The following is a 22,500-nucleotide window of genomic DNA, read 5'->3' as shown; positions in this document are numbered from 1 at the left end:
CAGTGAACAGGGGAACAGAAGGAAGTGCTCAAAATATATGGCTGCAGCTCTCAAATAGTGTTTTACAGGCCATTTTATCTTCATACACACACACACACACACACACACACACACACACACACACACACACACATATATATATATATATATATATATATATATATATATATATATATATATATATATATATATATATATATATATATATATATATATATATATATATATATATATATATATATATATATATATATATATATATATATATATATATATATATATATATATATATATATATATATATATATATATATATATATATATATATATATATATATATATATATATATATATATATATATATATATATATACATATATATATATATATATATATATATATATATATATATATATATATATATATATATATATATATATATATATATATATATATATATATATATATGTGTATATATACATATATACATACATACATACATATCAACTATAAATATATATATATATAAAATATATTATTTATATATATATATAGGATATATATATATATATATATATATATATATATATATATATATATATATATATATATATATATATATATATATATATATATATATATATATATATAAATATATATATATATATATATATATACATATACAATCAAACTACAAACGTCCTTTAATATCAGTTCATATGTATATATATAATAATATATTTTCATATATGTTACGATACATACATACATTTTTAGTTGATAATAAGTCCACCGTATATGGGGATATGGACATATTATCAAGAAAAAAATTCCTTAATATAATTATATATGAAAATAATATTATTTTCAGTACAATGAATTGAATATTAGCTGACGTTTGTAGCTTCACCTGATTGTATACCAATCAGACGATGATCAGGATAAATAGTCATAACCCTATCTTATATATATATATATATATATATATATATATATATATATATATATATATATATATATATATATATATATATATATATCATATAAATATCCCCATGTATATATATATGTAAATATATATATATATATATATATATATATATATATATATATATATAGCTTTCTATTATATATATGAATATATGTATGCGATAAATATATATGTATATATATATATATATATATATATATATATATATATATATATATATATATATATATATATACACACATATATATATACTTTAAATACGTTTGTCACTCAATGCATAAGATCAAAAATTTTAAATGAATAACCAGATGAGAAAATTCTCCTATATGCCCAGGCATCAGCATGTCTTCATTTCGTTTTCCTTTGAATCTAAGCCTCTGTAGTGATAAGTATATCTAAAGAGGGAAGAAATCATTGAGAAATTAATGGATTTAGTAAAATGGGCATTGTGTTAATTACAATTTCATATGGATTTTTTAGTAAAATGTACATTATATTCATGTACATACATACATACATATATATATATATATATATATATATATATATATATATATATATATATATATATATATATATATATATATATATATATATATATATATCTATATATATATTGTTACATGTGGGCTTTGGCTAATGAGTTTTTAATTGATTACTGTATTTTTCGTAGCCCTGCTTCACCGAAGACACATGTAAACTGTCAATTGAAGCTGACAGTTACTCTCAAAAGACAAACAATTACTTAATTGGATTAGGTTGCCAGTCAGAACTACGTATGAATTAATGGATCACTTTGTGACAAATGAATTACATCAAACCCCTTTTCATTAGCCCCCCCTAGTCCCAACAAAGAAAAAATGTGCTGTGATAGCGAAGGAAATTACATGAACCATTAGTCAGCGGCTAACACAGGCAATTTTCCCTGCTTCTGTAAAAAAAATGTAACGCAACGAATGTTTGTACTCTAGCGGATATCGTACAGAGTTTTAGTACTGGTAAAGGATATTTCTCTTCCAAATAATGGTGATCAGGATCAAGGCTCGCCTGAATTTTCACTTCCACTTGACCTTCCCTAATTCCTACTTAATGTACGGAAATAGCTTACGCAATTTCACTGGGCCATGATCATTATTTATACACTAGACTTCCTGAAAGAAATACGGTTATACCAGGTTCTCTCATAAATGGTAGCGAAATGCGAAACAATGAAAATTAAATACAGGGGAAGAGTTTCTAACAATCAGCAGATACTTGTCGATTTCAGACTTACTGTTTATGCGGGTTGCTTGCGCAATGCAATTGATGATCGAAAGGCTTGAAAAAAACTGTGTTGTCGATTCACTAGTAAAAGAAAGACAGGAGGAGAACAATGACAAAGCTAGCCTGAGCACGACGCATGCTCTTAGTCCAAAAGTCGATCCCTCTCTGCTGTCTTGTCAGTAATGCTTGTATGGAGCCTCTGGCAGTCTGAAAATTTGACAAAACATCGCCGAATGCATAGAACAAGGAAAAAGGAAGCTTAAGACCACCTTCACTGGAGGCTACTTGATGAAAACCCTACCTGTTGGTTAGGACTCTAATGCTAAATTATTCACTACTAAGACATTACTTTTTTTGAAAACACAGCCTACTGCCCTCTCCTGCATTCTCTTAGTTTTGACAGAGACGCCTTCCTCTCTTTCTTAGAATGATATTCTTACTAAATAATGCAGAGAGGGCGAACAGCAGAATATTTATAATATATATATATATATATATATATATATATATATATATATATATATATATATATATACTAGTGGCTCTGCCTCTTCTAAATCGCCCTTGGGCTTGGATAGCTCACAGGGAACTGGTGGGGCCGATTCCCAGGAAAGCTCAGGAGTGTCTTCAGAGTCTAAGCAGGGAGTGGCACTGGAGGCTACACTACCAGACGGAGCGGGCACTATGCAGCCACTACCTTGGTTGCTGCGACAGCGTAGTGCCAACAATGGTGTCAAGTGCCATCCACTCTGGCTGATGAGCCAACTGGATCAAGGGTGGTGCCAACTACCCCTGCCACCAGCTGTTGCAGTTCTGGGATGATCAGCTTAGGTATTAGTCCATCATCCACCAGAGTCTCATCTTCTGAGAACTTGGAAGAAGAGGAAGAGTTTGTTATGGGTACAAGAGACTCGCATGTTGTAAGACCACCTGAAGGGAGATCAAGGGCGTGCCATGGCACTGGCACTAAGGCAGGTTCAGGCACAGGAGGTGAGGTAGGGAATGGCTCAACATCTGTGACAGGCAGAGTAAAGCCCTGATCAGTGTGTTCAATTTGCACTGGCAATGTCTTGATGGCAGGGCAGGAAGAATCATCCACTCCTGATGGAGGCTGGGAGGGAATTGGATCTCCTGAAGGGAGACTGGAAGAGGGTTCAGGCTCTGGCTCTGTGGCAGGTCCAGGTCTTGGCACTGGCGCTTCACCTGGACAGAGTGTACCAATCCAGCTGAAATCTACTTTATCTGGCGCTGGATTGGAAGGCTGCACTGAATCAGGCTTAGGCACCAGCATAGATCCTAGGCTAGGCACTAGCTCGTTTGTTGGAGGTGAAGGCAGTGAGGGTGTTGGCTCTGGCTTTTTACCAGGCCAGAGAATATTAATCCAGCTGCAATCTAGGTCGTCCGGCAGTGGAGGTGGTCCCGTCCATGGAAGGTAACCCTCCAGGAGGTCACGACCAAGGATTATGTGGTAACACTCATGAATGTTCTCCACCAACCCTAGGCGGCACTGTTGTGTTACTTGAGGCACTTTCACCCTTAGGAGAACTGTGGGAATAGTCCTTGTGGTGCCATTCACCCACTCGAAGGTCATTCCTTCATCCTCTCTGACTTGGGCACCTTCGTGTAGCACATGCCGCACAATTATATAAACTTTGGCCTCTATATCGGCCAGGGGATTTACCCACCAATATGAGTCTGGAGATTAGTCTTCTTGGATGGTGACCAAGGGATTGACCCACACTAGGTTGGTCTGTAGTGAGTCGCAGACACAGGCATTTACAGACTTGGGAGGAGATGTAACAAAAGTGGGACACTGGATGGAATTCTTGAATGCCCCTGCACACTACACAAGGTGCAGAAGCATCCATCTCTTAAGGAACCCAGCCCTTGGGCTGTAAGGGCAGGAGCAGGCAGTGGCACTGGGTCTGGAGGAGGACCCAGGTTGTTTGACAAGGCCTGTCCTTCTACATTTTTATAAACTATTGTAAATTATTATAAATTATAAATTATTGTAAGTTATAAATTATTATAAGTTATGAATTATTATCTTATTAGGGTGGGGGTCACGGCAGATGAAGACTCATCAAACTCTATCATAGCCTCTGGGAGGTGCCACAATGATAGTCTCCCCAACTGGAGGCCTTAGCAGAAGGGTTCCCCCTTCATACAGGTGCCAGGGAGGCATGTCAAGCCAACCATCCATCCACCATTTTGCAAGGACTCAAAATGGCACTTCAGGATATCTTGTCACCTGTTCTAGCCATGTATAGATAGCAAGTGCCTCATCATAAGTGGACGTTTTGGCTGAGTTGCTAGAGGTTGAATATTGCAACTACTCCAGACAACTTGTTATGGAAGATCTATCAGTGCAAAAGTGGCACTGTATTGAAAGGCATTGCCTTTAGGCTGTGCATTATTGGCACATGTAAGTGAATAATGAGTGGCCGTACAAACAATTGTGCAGAAATGGAAAAGGCACTCTGAACTAGGAAGTATATGCGAAATATGGAAATGAGCCTGTCTAGGCTGCACCTGTAGAACAAAATTGTTCTGAAGAACAAAGTATGTGGCACTCTACAGAATTGGCACGCAGGTGCAGATAGTATAAAACATGCAGCTTGTCTACACATGAAGTGGAGTGGCACAGATAAATATACTAGACACTAGCTAGGGTACACATAAGGTGCAAATGGCATAGGCTAAGTACATAAGAAGATAAATAAATGCACTAGGCTAGCTATGGTGTACATGAAGCACACCTACATAGGCTAAGATAAATTCACTAGGCACTAATAAAATTTAAGGATTAACACATGGGTCATAGCCTACAATACAGAAGTGTGAGTATTTTTAACACAACGCACAGGTCAAAGCCTACAAATGCCAAGGTATAAGTATTGTAACATGCTGCACGGGTCAAAGCCTACAAATGCAAGGGTGTGATTATAACACAATACAAGGGTCAAAGCCTACAAATGCACAGGTATGATTACATGGACTCAAGGCACGGGTCAAAGCCTACAATGCAATGGTATGATTGCTCCAACACAAAGCATGGGTCGAAACCTACAAATGCAAAGGTATGATTATATGGACTCACAGCACAGGTCAAAGTCTGCAATGCAAAGGTATGATTACTCCAACACTATGAACAGGTCGAAACCTACAAATGCAAAGGTAGAATTATGTGAATTTGCTTAATCTGCTCCTTAACATATGCATAAACGATAACCACTTTTTATTCAATAATTTAAACTACAAACAGTTTGAGGATTTCGCCATGGCATCTCCACTTTCAGCCCCAATGGCCAACATATTTCTGTGTTTTCGTAAAAAAAGATGGCTCGATGATTGTCCCGTGGAGTTTAAACCAGTCATTTATCACAGGTATGTTGACGACACATTTTTGGTTTCCAGGCATCTAAGTCATGTCCGGCAGTTCCATGTTTACTTAAATAGTAAATACCCCTGTATTCAGGTTGCCGTGGAATGCGAAGAAAATAACATTCTTAACTTTTTAGATGCAAGCATTTCCAAAACTACCTTTGACAGTAAGTCACTCCTAAGTTTTAGCATTTTTAGAAAGTCCACTTATACCGGTCTTGGAATGGATTTCCAAAGTGCCTCATTCGTTAAGTTTAAAATTAATAACATAAATATTTCAATACATAGAGCATATTCTCTTTGCAGCACCTGGTAGTCATTTGGCTCAGAAATAAAATTTCTTTTAAACTATTTCAAAAATAATGCTTATTCTAGTAACATAATATGTAAAGAAATAAAAAAGTTCCTAAATAAGTCTCTTAGTATAAGTAGCAAAACTGGTATACCGAGGGTTGATAAACTGACTGTGTATTTTAAATTGCCATGTATAAGTGATCCATGTTCCAAATACGTTGCAAGAGAACTAAAAAATATGTTTAAGTATAGCTTTCCCTACATTAACCCCAAGTTAATATTTACCAACAACCATACTGTTCAAGCGTTGTTAAACCATAAGGATAAACTACCTTCAGACCTTATGTCTGGCCCCACCTATATTTACAAGTGTGATGCCTGTAGCGCCACCTATATTGGCCAGTCAAAGAGGTCAGTCCGGGCAAGATCTTCCAAACATTATGGCATTCCTCCTCGTACTGGTTGCTCGCTGGCCAAGCCAACCAGATCACCGAATTCACAACATATAGTGGAATGTAATACAGGTAGAAGATTAGAAAATTTTAGTGTTCTTGGTACTTTTAATGAAGAATCATTCTGGGGAATCTCAGAGTCTATCGAAATATTTTTTTTATAAAACCAGATCTTAACCTTGACAATTCATCTTATCCCTTGCTTTTGATATAAATTATTTAATAATTAATTTATAATGTAAACTGTTAAATTTCTGTTTAACCCATTGAGTAGTTTATATGTTATTGCAAATCATTTAAAAATTTTTATCATTTATTTCTATTGTTGTCACCTTTACTCAGCTTTGTCAGCCAATAATGATTGTATAATCTTTTAACTATCAAAATAGTGTGATGTCTCTTTTAAGCTTGAAAATATTGTTATGAAGAAACAACGTAACGTGTCGCAAATAAAATGTAGTGGTTTTTAACCTGCGCTCTTCTTTTCCTACTGAGACTATTTACATACAGTATATATATATATATATATATATATATATATATATATATATATATATATATATATATATATATATATATATATATATATATATATATATATATTTATATATATATATATATATATATATATATATATATATATATATATATATATATATATGTGTATGTATGTATATATATGAATGTATATAAATGTATATATATAAATATATATTTATATATATATATATATATATATATATATATATATATATATATATATATCGACAGTATTATGTATAAAGGGAAAGTATCTTATTTAGAGTTAAACAGAAAAGCGTTGAGATCCAAAATAATTAATAATGAGTTTTGTGGCACCCAGAGACTGGAGACAACGATGCCTTTCTTAAGAGCTACAATACTAATTTGCCCTTCACCTTCTTGGTGGTTGGCTTAGCAAGAGTAGTAATTATACAAGTAACATTAAAGTTCATTAGTGATATTTATGTAAACCAAACTTTAATTTTAAGACATAATTAATGTTCAAAGTTACTCTCAAAGGAAATTAAGTTTTTCATGTGGCCTTACTGTACAACCTTTTTCCTAAAAATCATTTCGGATCTATCCTCTTTCAGAGAGGCATTGTAGTGATTATAGGATGTTAGCTTTAAACCAAGTCATAGTTCCTTGTAGAATTAAATTTGATATATCTAGGCTTGTATAACACAGAATATTAAAGTTCTCCTAGAGGCAATTAAATATTTTAACGTATTTGCCCCTTTATTATGCACATACTAATATTGGTAGAAAAGCTATAGTGCTTAATTGCTTCAAAGATATGGTTGTTAATATTATGTTCGATAGACATTTCGTGTTAGTTATATCATATATTTTGTATTCGAAAGTATTTTGTATATTCTCTTTTTTATAATTCGTGAGTCCCATTAGTGGCCTTTGAATTCGAAGCTTTTTTATCTAATTCACGAAAGATACTTTGTGAACAAAGGTACTTGCTGCACAGTTAAGAGAAAAGTTATTAATGTTAAGAACTCCATTGTATATTGCAGATTTAGGTCATTACTTTCGTGATTTTGTCCTGCATTGTGTTTGTCTGAGGTGGCCAAGACGCAACTTGAGCTATGAAGGCTCTCCGAAATGGATCGTCGATACCAGCCCAGAGACGAGCATTCCTCCAGATCTAGATCAGGTACGTCGTGGCTTCCACGAGGAACAGCTTTCTTGTTCGGAAATGTAACTTTCTGTGTTTATGAACTGCCACCATAGTTGACGGTTAGTAAGGCCAAGCCACCCGGAGTACACAAAAACCCAGACTTTGGCTCTCTATAACTGTGGAGATATTCAACCACCCGGGATGAAACTCTGGCTTTAGAGGTTTCTTACTAGGGTCTCTAATTGTGCCAAATTTCATCGAAATCCGTTTAACCGTTCCGGATGTCCAGATATTGATTTTTGGCGTTCTTGGGATGTGGTAGGGGGTGAGCGGGTTGGTGAGTGGGTGAGGGACCTAACATATCTGTGGAGCAACAACGGTAAAAATACAAACATGATACTTAGTTTTTCTGAATGCTCGCATTCTGGAAGGGTGCCTTTCGCGGTTAGTTTTTTGAAATAATGAAATTTTAAAGTTACAGTATGCCATTCAAATTAGCCACTAAAATTAAAATTTCCTGGTGTTCAGGTACAGACTGCTCACAACATTAGAAGAGAAGCTGTTTTCTTAAAAATGATCACACACGTTGAATTTACCTACGCAGTTTTGGTTTCGAGATTATTGACCTACCTAAATTAAGAGCTTCAATAGTTGGAATGTGTTCACACACACACACACACACACACACACACACACACACACACATATATATATATATATATATATATATATATATATATATATATATATATATATATATATATATATATATATATATATATATATATATATATATATATATATATATATATATATATATATATATATATATATATATATATATATATATATATATATATATATATATATATATATATTATATATGTATATATATATATATATAAATTTCTGACTCACGTCAGGGGATCGAACCCAGGTCTCTCAGGTGGAAAGCAAGGGCGTTACCCACTGGGCCATACAAGTCTAAAGAAGTTGGAACCTGAGAGCAACTGCACCCAAAGGAATTACCTGGGCAAGCTAACTGCTTGCATACCAGCCGAGTTTTCCCCAACTTCCCGACTTAGCTGGGGAAAACTCGCTGGTATGCAAGCAGTTAGCTTTGCCCAGGTAATTCCTGGGCAGTTGCTCAGGTTCCAACTTCTTTTAGACTTGTATGGCCCAGTGGGTAACGCCCTGCTTTCCACCTGAGAGACCTGGGTCTGATCCCGACGTGAGTCAGAAATTTATTTCTGTTCCACACGTGATTGTGTGTTGATGATTTCTATATATATATATATATATATATATATATATATATATATATATATATATATATATATATATATATATATATATATATATACATACATACGAACAGGACCTCATTAAAACTGGATGGTATCTAGTGGAGATATTTATTAATGAAAAGTTACAAGCTTTCTAGGACTAACAGTCCTCATTGTCAAGTATCCGTAGAATGGCCGGACACATAGTCCAGTTGTATTTATATGTGTGGGGAAGCGGATTGAAGCCCTTGTTTGTCCAGTTCCGTATGCTGGCTTCTTTAATCTTTTGATCACCTCTCCTTCTCCTGTGTGGCCCCACCCTCGTGACCTTGGCCGTTCTCTGCCTGCAGCATCTTCCAGGTGTGCATTGTCCATGTGGTTGCTTGTGTTTTGTGTTTCCTTTCTATTATGGAGTGTACAATTTTTCTCGATAGGCAGTCTTCAAATCTGTTTCCGGTATTGCCTGCCATTACATTGTTTGTGCATGTTATGAAGGCATCCTCTACAATCAGTCTGGCTGTTTTGTTAGTGTTCTCGTACAAAAAATTCATATTCTCCCAGTCTATTTTGTGGTCTGTTTCCCAACAATGCTTGGCAACTGCCGACGTCTGATTGTAGTGCCTTATGCTTTGTATATGTTGCTTTCCTTGTTCTTTGCAGGATTTTCTGCTTTAACTGAAGCAAAGCTCTTCACAATCTAGACATGCTGCCATGTATACCACCCCTCTTACCTCTTCCCCTTCTACCAATTTTTTGTTTCCAACTATATTATTCCTAATGGTGTTTTCATAGCTGCCTATTAATTTGAAATTATCTAGCTTCCTGGTGGTGGGTGTAATAGTGGTGTTGTCTGGGACTGCAATTATTTTCTTTTCTTTTAAATGTTCCTTTTATATCCCTTCACTCTCCCCAAAATAGTTTGTTCCTGCCTTAATGTGTGCCTGTTCCCACCAGTACTTAGGGTACCCTAATCTCTTAAAGCTCTCCCTCAGGTATTCCAACTCTTCATCTATGAATTCGGGACTGCAAATCCTATAAGCCTTGATGGCCAACCCTGTCATTACTCCCATTTTAATTTCTTTCCTTTGACTGCAGAACATACGTATATATGAAATGGTGTGTGTCTCCTTCTTTCTGTGTACCTTGAATTTTATGTTTTCCCCTTCCCTCTATACCAGTACATCCAAGAAAGGAATTTCTCCCTCCTTCTCTTTTTCTATTGTGAACTTGATTGGTATATTTAGTTTATTTATATTATCTATGAACTTGTGTAACTCTTCCCTTTCTCCCTTATAAAAAATCAGGATGCCATCTACGTATCTTACCTATTTGATGATGTTTAAATTCCCTTTATTTAATTTACCCACCTCTTCCGATTCAAACCATTCCATGAAACTGTTAGCTAAGATCGGTGAAAGACTTGATCCCTTGGCCACGCCATTTTTTTTTTTTTTTATTTTTGTATGTAATTGTTTTCGCCCTACTTAAACACATTGACACTGTGGGCCACTATCAACAATTTTATCAGAACATCATGATTTAAGTAACATGTGTAAACCCCTTCCTCCATATTTTTTTTATGACTTCCATCCTCTTCGTAACTAGTACGTTGGTAAACAGGGAAGTTACATCCAAACTCGCAAATTTATAATACTTTAAGATAATTTTAGATAATTCATCTATAAGGTTCATGGTATGTTTTAGATGCCCACCAGATACTAAACCCACCCATTTTCCCATTATGTTGGAAAGAAATTTCTCCAGCCTCCTCTGCGGTGATCTCATCGATGCCACGATCGGTCTTAGCGGGCACCCTTCCTTATGGATCTTTGGACTACCATAAATATATGGGATCTCTGGACTTTCCCCTGATTTTACTCTATGTTCTAATTCTTTTTTTTAGTTTTGTCGTGGATTTTTGTCAATGCTTCCCTTACTTTTTTTATTAAAATTGCACTGTACTCCCCCTACATCCAGCTTTTTATTGCAAGCCTCGTATATGTTTTTATTATTTAACAATTGTTCTAACTTGTTTTCGTAATCTATGGCATACATTACTACTACCACACCCCCTTTGTCTGCCTTGTAAATCTTTATGTCACTGTATTTGCCTAGTCTATAAAGGGCCTTACGTAACTCTCTGGAAACACGAATCTGTTCATCTTATACCCCACCCACATGGCCCCCCCACAGAAAGCAGCTTCATTCCCATTTTTATCCTTAACTAATTCCATTAAGCCTCTACACATTTCCATGAAATCGTGATTATTGTTTCCCATGCAAAAAGTAAGACAATATCTTAACACTAGCCCTTCATTCCAACTTAAAAATCTCTTAGAAATGCTCTTGACTAAATCAAAGTTCCATTTTTTTACCCCACCCCGACCTATTGAAAATTGCAACGAGTCTGTTCTCGTGAAGCTGTGAACTGCAGCATGCACATACCTTTACATATCCTTCAATTACTTTGGAAATGTTGTCTAAGCTGGTCCTCACTGAAATGTGTAGAAGATTAAGGAAATTTGATAAGAATAAAAATGGGACGTAAGGGGAGTACAATGCAATTTTAAGAAAAAAGTAAGTGAAGTTTTGACAAAAACCTAGGACAAAACGAAAAGAAAAGAATTAGAACATGGAGTAAAACTAGGTAAAAGTCCAAAGATCCCATATATTTATGGTAGTCCAAAGATTCATAAGGAAGGGTGCCCGTAAAGACCGATCGTGGAATCGATGAGATCACCACAGAGGAGGCTTGAGAAATTTCTTTCCAACATAATGGGAACATGGGTGTTTTTAGGATCTGAAGAGTACTTAAAACGTAACATGAACCTTATAGATGAATTATCTAAAATTAACTTAAAAGACTGTAAATTTGCGAGTTGGATGTAACTTCCCTGTTTACCAGACGATGGAAGTAAAAAAAAAAAATGACATTTTAATAAAAAAATATGACGTTTTTATAAAAAAAAAAAAAAGATGGCGTGGCCTTGGGTTCAAGTCTTTCACCGATTTTAGCTAACATTTTCATGGAATGGTTTGCAACAGAAGAGGTGGGTAAATTAAATAAAGGAAACTTAAACATCATCGAATAGGTAAGATACGTGGATGACATCCTGATTTTTAATAAGGAAGAAAGGGAAGAACTACTTAAATTCCTAGAAAACATAAATAAACAAATGAACAAATCAAGTTCACAATAGAAGAAGAGAAGGAGGGAGAAACTCCTTTCTTGGATGTACTGGTAAAGAGAGAAGGGGAAAATTTAAAATTCAAGGGACATAAAAAGAAGACACACAAATTCGTACATACATATGTTCTCCAGTCACAAGAAAGAAATTAAAATGGGAGTAATGACAGGGTTGGCCATCAAGGCTTATATGATTTGCAGTCCCGAATTCTTAGATGAAGAGCTGGGATACTTGAGGAGAGTTTTAGGAGATTAGGATGCCCTAATTACTGGTGGGAACGAGCACACATTAAGGCAGGAAAAAACTATTTTGGGGAGAGGGAAGGGATAGGAAAGGAACATTTGAAAGAGAAGAAAATAATTACAATCCCAGACAACGAACTTATTGCACCCATCAACAGGAAGCTAGATAATTTAAAATTGATAGGCAGTTTTAAAAACACCATTAGGAATGGAATAGTTAAAAACAAAATGTTGGTGGGGGGGGGGTAGAAGAAAGACGGGGTATACACGGCAGCATGTCTAGACTGTGAAGAACTTTACTTCGGTGAAAGCGGAAAATCCTGCAATGAACAAGGAAAACAACATATACAAAACATAAGGCACTACAATCAGACATCGGCAGGTGCCAAGCACAGTTGGGAAAAGAACACAAAATAGACTGGGAGAACATGAATTTTTTGTACAGGAACACTAACAAAACAGCCAGACTGAATGTAGAGAATACCTTCATAACATGTGCAAACAACATAATGGCAGGCAATACTGGAAACGGATTTGAACACTGCCTATCAAGAAAACTGTACACTTTATAATAGAAAAGAAACACAAAAACACGAGACCATAAGGACAATGAACACCTGGGAGATGCTGCAGGCCAAGGTCACGAGGGTGGGGCCACACAGGAGGAGGGTAATCAAAGATTAAAGAAGCCGGCATACGGAATTGGACAAACAAGGGCTTCAATCCGCTCCACCACATATATAAATACAACTGGATTATGTGTCCGGCCATTCTACGGATCCTTGACACTGAGGACTGTTACTCCTAGAAAGCTTGTAATTTTCCATGGATAAATATCAATGCAAGATACAATCCAGTTTTAATGAAGTCCTGTTAGTAATCGTATTAATGCAGAGAATAATAGCGTAAGTGATAAAGTTTATATTTATATATATATATATATATATATATATATATATATATATATATATATATATATATATATATTATATATATATATATATATATATATATATATATATATATATATATATATATATATATATATATATATATATATATATATATATATATATATATATATATATATATATATATGTATACATATATATTTATATATATATATATATATATATATATATATATATATATATATATATGTGTGTGTGTGTGTGTGTGTGTGTTGTGTGTGTTTATAAATTGTGTAATTCTGCAGCAAACGAGCTGTGCTGACTATAATCAGGAGAAGCCCCCATAGGTCTCAAAAGACTGTATCTAAAATCTAAATAACCCCATTCCTTTGGTACCACATTTTTCCCGATCTAAGGCGCTGCCATTGCAAAAAGGACTGAAACCAGAGGCAATACAGTGATGAAATCACAAAAGGGGTAGTTAAGCCCAGCCACAAGAGACAGACATGGAGATCAAGGGATACAAAGGAAGGGGTGGGGCTTAGGGCTTTACTCCGCAACTGATAAATAATGATGAAAGCTAAAGGAAAAGTTGGGTTTATTTTTCAATCGGTATAGAAAGCGAGCGTCATTATAAGACACATATTGAAAAGGCTTCAGTTTGGACTAACCACCACTAATGATGTGAAAATTATGCAAGAGCACCTGATTCCAGTGCCATCCAACACTGACCCTGCCCAGGTTTTTGTTGAACATTACTCTAGTCTCCGCAGCAGCAACAGCAACAGTCGGAATAAGTTTGCCCGTATTATTCTCGACGCCAAAGAAGAAAAAAAAAACCTAAAAAATAAAATATATTACCCACAAAGAAGCTTTGCGTTTATATGATCGAGAGTTTCTAAGTGGATACATTTGCTATATATCTTCAAAATGTATTGCTAAAAGTGCCAGAGTCTATCTCTCCAGGTATAGTTAGCACTGTGCGTATTATAATGGCATTCACTTTCTATACTGATTGAGAAAATACTCCTACTTCGACTTTTCGCTTTCATCATAATTTATCAGGTTCCGGAGTAAAGCCCTACACCCTCCTACCCCTTCATTTGTATCCCCTGACCTCCTCTTGGGGCTGAGCTTTACTACCCCTTTTGGATTTCATCTCTTTTTTGCCTGTGATATATCTTGAGGTGGTGTTCAGTATGTATATGCCAAAGGAAGTTTTTTTATTCAAGTATAAGGAGAGATTCAATCTGGCTTGTTTTTCTAGGATGGTAACAATAACTGTTCTAAAATATTCGTTTTATTATTCATTTAATTTTTTTTTAATGTAAGGAAAGATTTGAATTACAATGATTTTACTCTGCTTGGAATCACTAATCTTGCAAGGTATTTATTCTACAGTTCATCTTTTTCGAATTTTCAAGGAATTAACTTAGGGTGAATATAAATGTGGTATCAAAACAGTGAGCACATATCGAGATCCTCTTCCTAGGGAAAACACTTGCTTTGTACGAAGTTGACAGGAAAAAAAATTTGCATAAAAGTGGATGTGAATTGGACACAGGGGGTTAATTACTAGGAATCTGGAAATCCATTAGTCTCATGATAGCCATTACTTGAAATGAGTAATAATTCAAAGTTTTCAGGACTCTTGTCATGTGAATAATTTTCTTTTATTTTGTTTTTACTTACAATGGCAGCTCAGAGATTTCTCATGAAAAGGGTCATCTGCAACACTTTTAAATAAGTGAAAGCTTTCGTTGTTTGTTTAGACAAAAACTATATTTATATAAACAGTTCACTTAAAACTGAAGCGCTTTCCACACGAAAAAAAAAAAAAAAACAATGTATCTTTATGAATACAAGATATATTTATCTCTCGAGAGAGATACACATATGTTGTATTCATATATATATATATATATATATATATATATATATATATATATATATATATATATATATATATATATATATATATATATATATATATATATATATGTAAAGGCCAATTCTGAAGCCTTTACTTTATTTAAGTCTCTGTTTATGAACAGAAGTTTGAATCTCGCGTATCCCAAGATATTAGTGATAGCGTGTGGCGTGAGCCGACATCATTAGTTAAACCTTTCCCTAACGAAAATCAGGACTACTGGAATGAGATGCTAAGTACAAAACTAAACCTTTATTGACAAAATAACGATGAAAATAACTTCTTAAAAATTACGAAGAATGAAAACGAATGATTCATCTAACTATCAAAATCATAAACACCCAATTACTTAAAGGAAAAACAGGAAATAACTCATCTGTCCTTTAAATCATAAACAGGTCGATTAATAAAATCAGGTCATCTCAAAATGTCATACCACTCCCTTCTTGAAGGAGGGAGAAAAGGGAATGGAATGGAATGGAATACCTGTAAAAAAGAACAGACGTTATATTAAAACCAGAAAATGTAAAAATTGCAGAAACATAAATTTTCACTGCCACAGGGGTAACGTTTGTGTTCATAGTTCTGAAAATAAAGTCTACAAATGTTTATGAGTTCTGCTCACTCCACAAAGTCCTCTGGGACAGTCTCCATGTGAAAATACACCTCACATTCTTAGTTTACAGATATCGAATCGCAATGTCCGATCAATCAACGGTCCCTCCCATTATATTCATTATGCAATGCACGAACAAACGTACTTTTCCGTGGCATCATTCGAGGTCAAAGTTCGGCAAGACACGCCTCTGTACTTCAAGGCGTCACGAAGTACACGTACACACACGTACATTATCGAAATGCTTTCTTCAAAACCGGATTTTGTAACCGGTTCAGCTTCTAGAACGTTCTGATCTGACACCGCATTTTGTGTGCCCGTGTCTTGTCACCAAGGAGCCTTTCCGACTTCCTGTGGTATGCGAATGGTTCAGCATTTTCCCATCTGCTGTGTATAGTCAAAATGAACCCTGCGAATAGCTGACCCAACTTTTCAAAGGTCACTTTCATGAACAATTACATATATATATATATATATATATATATATATATATATATATATATATATATATATATGTGTGTGTGTGTGTGTGTGTGTGTGTGTGTGTGTGTGTGTGTGTGTGTGTGTATGTGTTTGTGTGTGTGCGTAAAACTAACATGATTCTACTGATTTTGTGAACTAGGATGCTGAAAATCAAAAGACATGAAATATTGTATAAAGATCAGATTTGTGAAATTTTTCAGTTAATATAACATCCAGCCATACAGAGTATTCTATAATTTTCCAGTTTATGAAATGTTAGTTAAATATAAAAATGACTAAAGGTTTGTGCTTTGTATCTGTTCCCACCAAAACAAAAATGCAATATATTTTTCAGAAAAGGTAAAAAGCCTTTCTGTTCAATTCACAATTAAAATTTGTATTTTGGAAGCAGAAAAAAGTGGGTGGGGGGACATTGGTGAGAATTACACAAAAAATTACCAGACCAGCATTCTGTATGTTTAACAGCATCTTTCATTTCTCTTCCATGGCAGACACACGGCAAGGTCTAAATGGGACCATGAGAACGACCCCTAATTCTAACAACCATCTCCTCGTATACTCATCGAGAGAGAGACTTAACGCAAGGAACGGTGAGTGTTTGGAAAAGCATCCTGTAGTAGTTTCTTTCATTCATGTAAATATGACATTTTAATTTCCCATTGGCAATTCCTCGTAAGGGGGTAGTGCCGTCAGTGTAACTCTCACGGTTCACTGTAGGCATTACTTAAGTTTCTTTGCAGCGCCCCTTTGGCCCCTAGTTGCAACCCCTTTCATTCTTTTTACTGTACCTACGTTCATACACTCTTTGTTGCATCTTACTCTCTACCCACCCCTAACAATTATTTAAAAACGCAACTGCTTTGAGGTTTTCCGCGTGTTACAACTTTGAAACCTAATACTCTCAATTTCCCTTTCAGCGCTGAATGCCCTCATAGGCCTTTGGGATGAATCTTATATTTCATTCCATTCCCATAGTCACTTGATTTTTAACGGTGATTATGATGATGACTAAGATTTCTGTTGTTGTTCAGTATATGTAAAAACTAAAACATTTGAAAAAAAAAAACCGCAGTTCTTGTAATGGGGTATTTCCTTTATTCAGTTTTCAATGCATGGGGCATCCTTATGTGTTTATATATACATATATATATATATATATATATATATATATATATATATATATATATATATATATATATATATATATATATACACACACACATTTGGTTTCCAAATGTGTGATTGAGCTGTTTCTACATATTATAGGTTTCATTATATATCAGTCTGCTTGAAGATGTGTTAGATGCAAAGACGAAATCGGTCAGGATTTATGCCCAGTGTTCTACACTACCTTTGTTATATATTTGCACAGATAGAGACATACACATACACACACACACTTCCACACACACACACACACACACACACACACATATATATATATATATATATATATATATATATATATATATAATATGTGTGTGTTTTGTATGCATCTGTGCAAATATAAGGAAGGGAGTGTAGAATGCTGGGAATAAATCCTGACCGATTTCGTCTTTACATCTAAGACATCTTCAAGCGGACTGATATATAATGGTTGAAACCCATAATAAGCATGCTAGACTGACAGCTCAATCAAACATAACACAGTTGGAAACCAAATATTCACACTAAACAAGTTGGAAAAAAGAGGGAGGATCAGTAAACTCGCTGACATTAAGGGTCGATACTCTTTACAAGTCTCTTCATGTATGCGAGCATCCCGGCACCCTCCTCTCGTTCCTAAAATGCTGTACATTTTTATTTTTTCTTTTTATGGATCGACTTCATATTCTTACAAAAGCTTTTTTTTATGTAAAACTAGACGCGTTAATATTACTTTTTAGCCTTTTTCATGATTATATGATTTTTTCAGTAACCTGAATGAAACTCGAACTCTTCACCTGTGCATAGCTTATACAATTTTTTTATAATGTTCTGTTTACTTTTCAATGACTTTCTATTTTGACCAATATAAAAGTTGTCCCTGGACTTAAATGGGATTTGATATACACATCTGTTACTAGTGTTGGGAAGGTTGTTTTTAATTGTTCTTAAATTCCACATTAACTACATAGACCTCGAGTAGATGAGGAATATCTGAAATAATTACTATACTGTAATGCAGGCAGGGTTTTGTATTATGATTCTTTACTTTTATCATAAAATTTCTTTTTAGCAGCTCTTAATGCACCGTCTAATACATAATGAGGATATTGTAATTCCTTACCTTCATTCTAATTATATATATATATATATATATATATATATATATATATATATATATATATATATATATATATATATATATATATATATATATATATATATATATATATATTTCATCATCAGTGTAATTAGGGTAACCACAGCCTATTAGCCCTCCAGAGGATGTTTCAAATAAAAGGACGAAACCGGTCACAAGTTATACCCAATGATTCGTTTTCCTTGAGATACATCTGCATGTATACATAGGTATAGACTTACTGGATGCCTTCTTGCTTCATGATGCTACGTAGATCTTATTTTTCAGCGCTTTGTAATTTTGACATTCATCTTCTTATATGGCAATGGAAAGTGCCGTCGTGATGGCATATGCCTTCTCTTCCATTTTTTCATTATTCAGGAAACTGGGTCTTTGATAATCATAACAGAACAAGATTTTTCGCAGCTTTTTTCTTATGCCGTTTCTTCGGTCCCTTTCTTTTTCATGTGAGGAATTAAATCTTATCAAAATTGTATACTCATACCATGTTAACTTTTGTCGTGATGACTAGTATCTGCCTATTATATAACTGCATTTGATATCTGACCTTTTTCTCTTGGTGTTAATTGTATCAATAAATTATAACGACTGAAATCTCATACCATTAGGATAATCCTTTTCGACAAAGTTAGAAATCTGAATCCCGCATACCCCTTTATTATAAGAACGTTCAAGAAGTTCTCGGCCTCACCTAGGAAGCTTCACAGGGACAAAATAATGTTTGCGTTGCATTAAAACGTTATCTTCTAATGCTTCAGTGAACTTGGTTTGGTTGTGTTCTGATCCTCCTATCTCATCGTTTGAGAAAATTTCCTCATTTCCTCCATAAGCTTATACACAAAGTGGATGACTTCATTACTGCTCCTGAAAAGGTTATCACGCATGAAGAGTTTAGAGTTAGTAGGCGGGTAGAGGTATGGTGCGTAAAAGGCATGAGACCGCTTCAGACTGCCACCTGTGCAGTGCGGACTGGGGCATTATTTTAGAGCGACAACAATGCCACTATCAGACATCTTGCCCATCATCACGATGTTAGTCAAAACAGTGTGCACTGTGCCAATATGGATGTATCTGGTCTGGGCTATCCTTTAGATATTGCGGAAAGTCTGTCAGAAACAAACACTGGATGAGAAGTATTTACATGTTCCACAGTAGGTAAGGTTCTTGTGGTCACGACCAGGGGTCATCTGTGATGTTTCTAACCACTCTTAAATTCAGACGCTCCCCTCTCTAACAGTGGAATGGGAATCGGAATCCTCTCCAATGAAACCATGTGGAGACGGATTTCCCACGTGATAAAATTTTTCTTTTCGAGAAATTTAATCAAGATGAAGCTTTCATTTTGCCTATTCTGAACTCTGCTTGCACACAGTAACTGTCAAAGGGCCTCACATGTAATTTTAGACCAACAAATGACTTCTTGTGCATATTCATACGAATAAATGTAACATACAGGCATTCCAAGACGTTTTAGTCACTAATATTCTTTCTGAATGGTCAGGGACCTTCTTGAGTCGGTCTTGCATATTAGCTGTAATCGTTGGGTTATGATTTTGAAAAAACTTCTCTTTCTCATTACAACTTATTTTTTCCCTACTTGTTTTCTCTGTTGCCTGCAGTTTCCATTTTGCTTTTCGTTCCCTAGGTTGGCGTCGCAACGCTGCTCAGTGCGAGCGATGCCGTCCAGGAATGCGACCAGCCATTCTGAACGATCTCTTGGAGCACAATGTCGACAGCCAGATTCAGATGGTTCCTCTTACAAACAACAGGGACATGTATGTCGACGTCTACTCATACAGACCTGAAGCCTGCTGCCATCACCAAGTCTGAAGGGTAATGTCGATTTATCCGCATTTAACAGCCCCATTTCTTTCCTATTTTTGCAAAATCAATCTGAATTATCTTTAGTTATTCTGTTTTTATTCAATGTAATTTGCTTCTTTCCCGTTGTTAAATCAAAATTTGATTGTATTACTAACAACTGTAAAACAACATTAAATTCATTCATCCTCCTTCTTCAACGACAGTTAAAAAAACTAAAGCCAAGACATTCATAACTGCCAGTCATTCATACTTTTCCATTAATTCACATTATACCTCCACTTTTATTCGGTCTTTTTGTTCATATTAACTTAGGGGTTATGAATACGAGTCAAAACTAGTTCTCAAATTTAATGCACAAGTCTTTTCCTAATACAAATAAATCCTTAGACACACACACACGCACAGAAACATGAGTAATAACTTCAGGACAATCCTGTAAAATATTTCAACTAACATTAAACTTTCCCGGTTCGCAGTTTTATAAAAATTTAATTTTCTCTAAATATTTACGAAGTACTTTGTAATAACTTGAATCATAAGTAAGGGACCTAAATATTAATGACTTGGTAGCTGGTCTGGTTTTTATTAAACTATAAATCTATTCATTTATTACGGAAAGAAATATATAATATACATATGTTAATGTAGGTATTCTTATTTTCTTATATGTCATGTTTATTACTTAAAATGATTTTTTATGATATGAGTAATTGAAGTCATTGTTAGTGTCATCACTGCCAATAAAAGTCATCAGAAAAAACTTCATCAAAGTTGCCATTAATTTTTATTCTTTTTACTTTTTCCCAGGTGACTATATCTTTGTACAACTTTATTCTTAAATGTGATCTGTAAGCAGACAATCGACAAATAAATCTGAAGTGAAACTACGTTTTCATTTACCTTAACCGATTTATATAGGCCTATAAATATATATATATATATATATATATATATATATATATATATATATATATATATATATATATAATATATATATATATATATATATATATATATATATATATATATATATATATATATATATACTATATATACATATATATATATATATATATATATATATATATATATATATATATATATATATATATCTTCTTCTTCTTCTTCTTTTTATATATATATATATATATATATATATATATATATATATATATATATATATATATATATATATATATATATATATATGTATGTATGTATGTATATATATGAGCGGAAATAAGCACGACGGATATTAAAATGAAAATTAAATATAAATTTGAATTTACTAAGATTTTTTAACCAGGAAAACAAGACATATTTTTATTTCATGAAATCGCATTCTATATATATATATATATATATATATATATATATATATATATATATATATATATATATATATATATATATATATATATATATATATATATATATATATATATATATATATATATATATATATATATATATATATATATATATATATATATATATATATATATATATATATATATATATATATATATATATATATATATATATATATATATATATATATATATATATATATATATATATATATATATATATATATATATATATATATATATATATATATATATATATATATATATATATATATATATATATATATATATATATATATATATGAAATGA

General features: G+C 33.7%; 1 protein-coding gene across 1 annotated transcript in view; it reads left to right on the top strand.

Moving 5' to 3' along the window:
• LOC136825539 (tachykinin-like peptides receptor 86C) overlaps positions 1-21,704 on the top strand; it is a 279,402-nt gene extending 257,698 nt beyond the window's left edge. The window contains exons 8-10 of the mRNA XM_067082133.1: positions 7,932-8,071; positions 17,183-17,281; positions 20,642-21,704. Coding sequence (XP_066938234.1) covers positions 7,932-7,953 — 22 coding nt within the window. The 3' untranslated portion in view covers positions 7,954-8,071; positions 17,183-17,281; positions 20,642-21,704. The remainder of the gene's footprint in view (positions 1-7,931; positions 8,072-17,182; positions 17,282-20,641) is intronic.
• The last annotated feature ends 796 nt before the right edge of the window (positions 21,705-22,500 follow it).

Source organism: Macrobrachium rosenbergii, chromosome 37 (genome assembly GCF_040412425.1).
Source record: "Macrobrachium rosenbergii isolate ZJJX-2024 chromosome 37, ASM4041242v1, whole genome shotgun sequence".
In the NCBI taxonomy this organism is placed as follows: Eukaryota; Metazoa; Arthropoda; class Malacostraca; order Decapoda; family Palaemonidae; genus Macrobrachium; species Macrobrachium rosenbergii.
The sequence above is the reverse complement of the archived record's forward strand: the minus strand, read 5'-3'. Positions and strand labels throughout refer to the sequence as shown.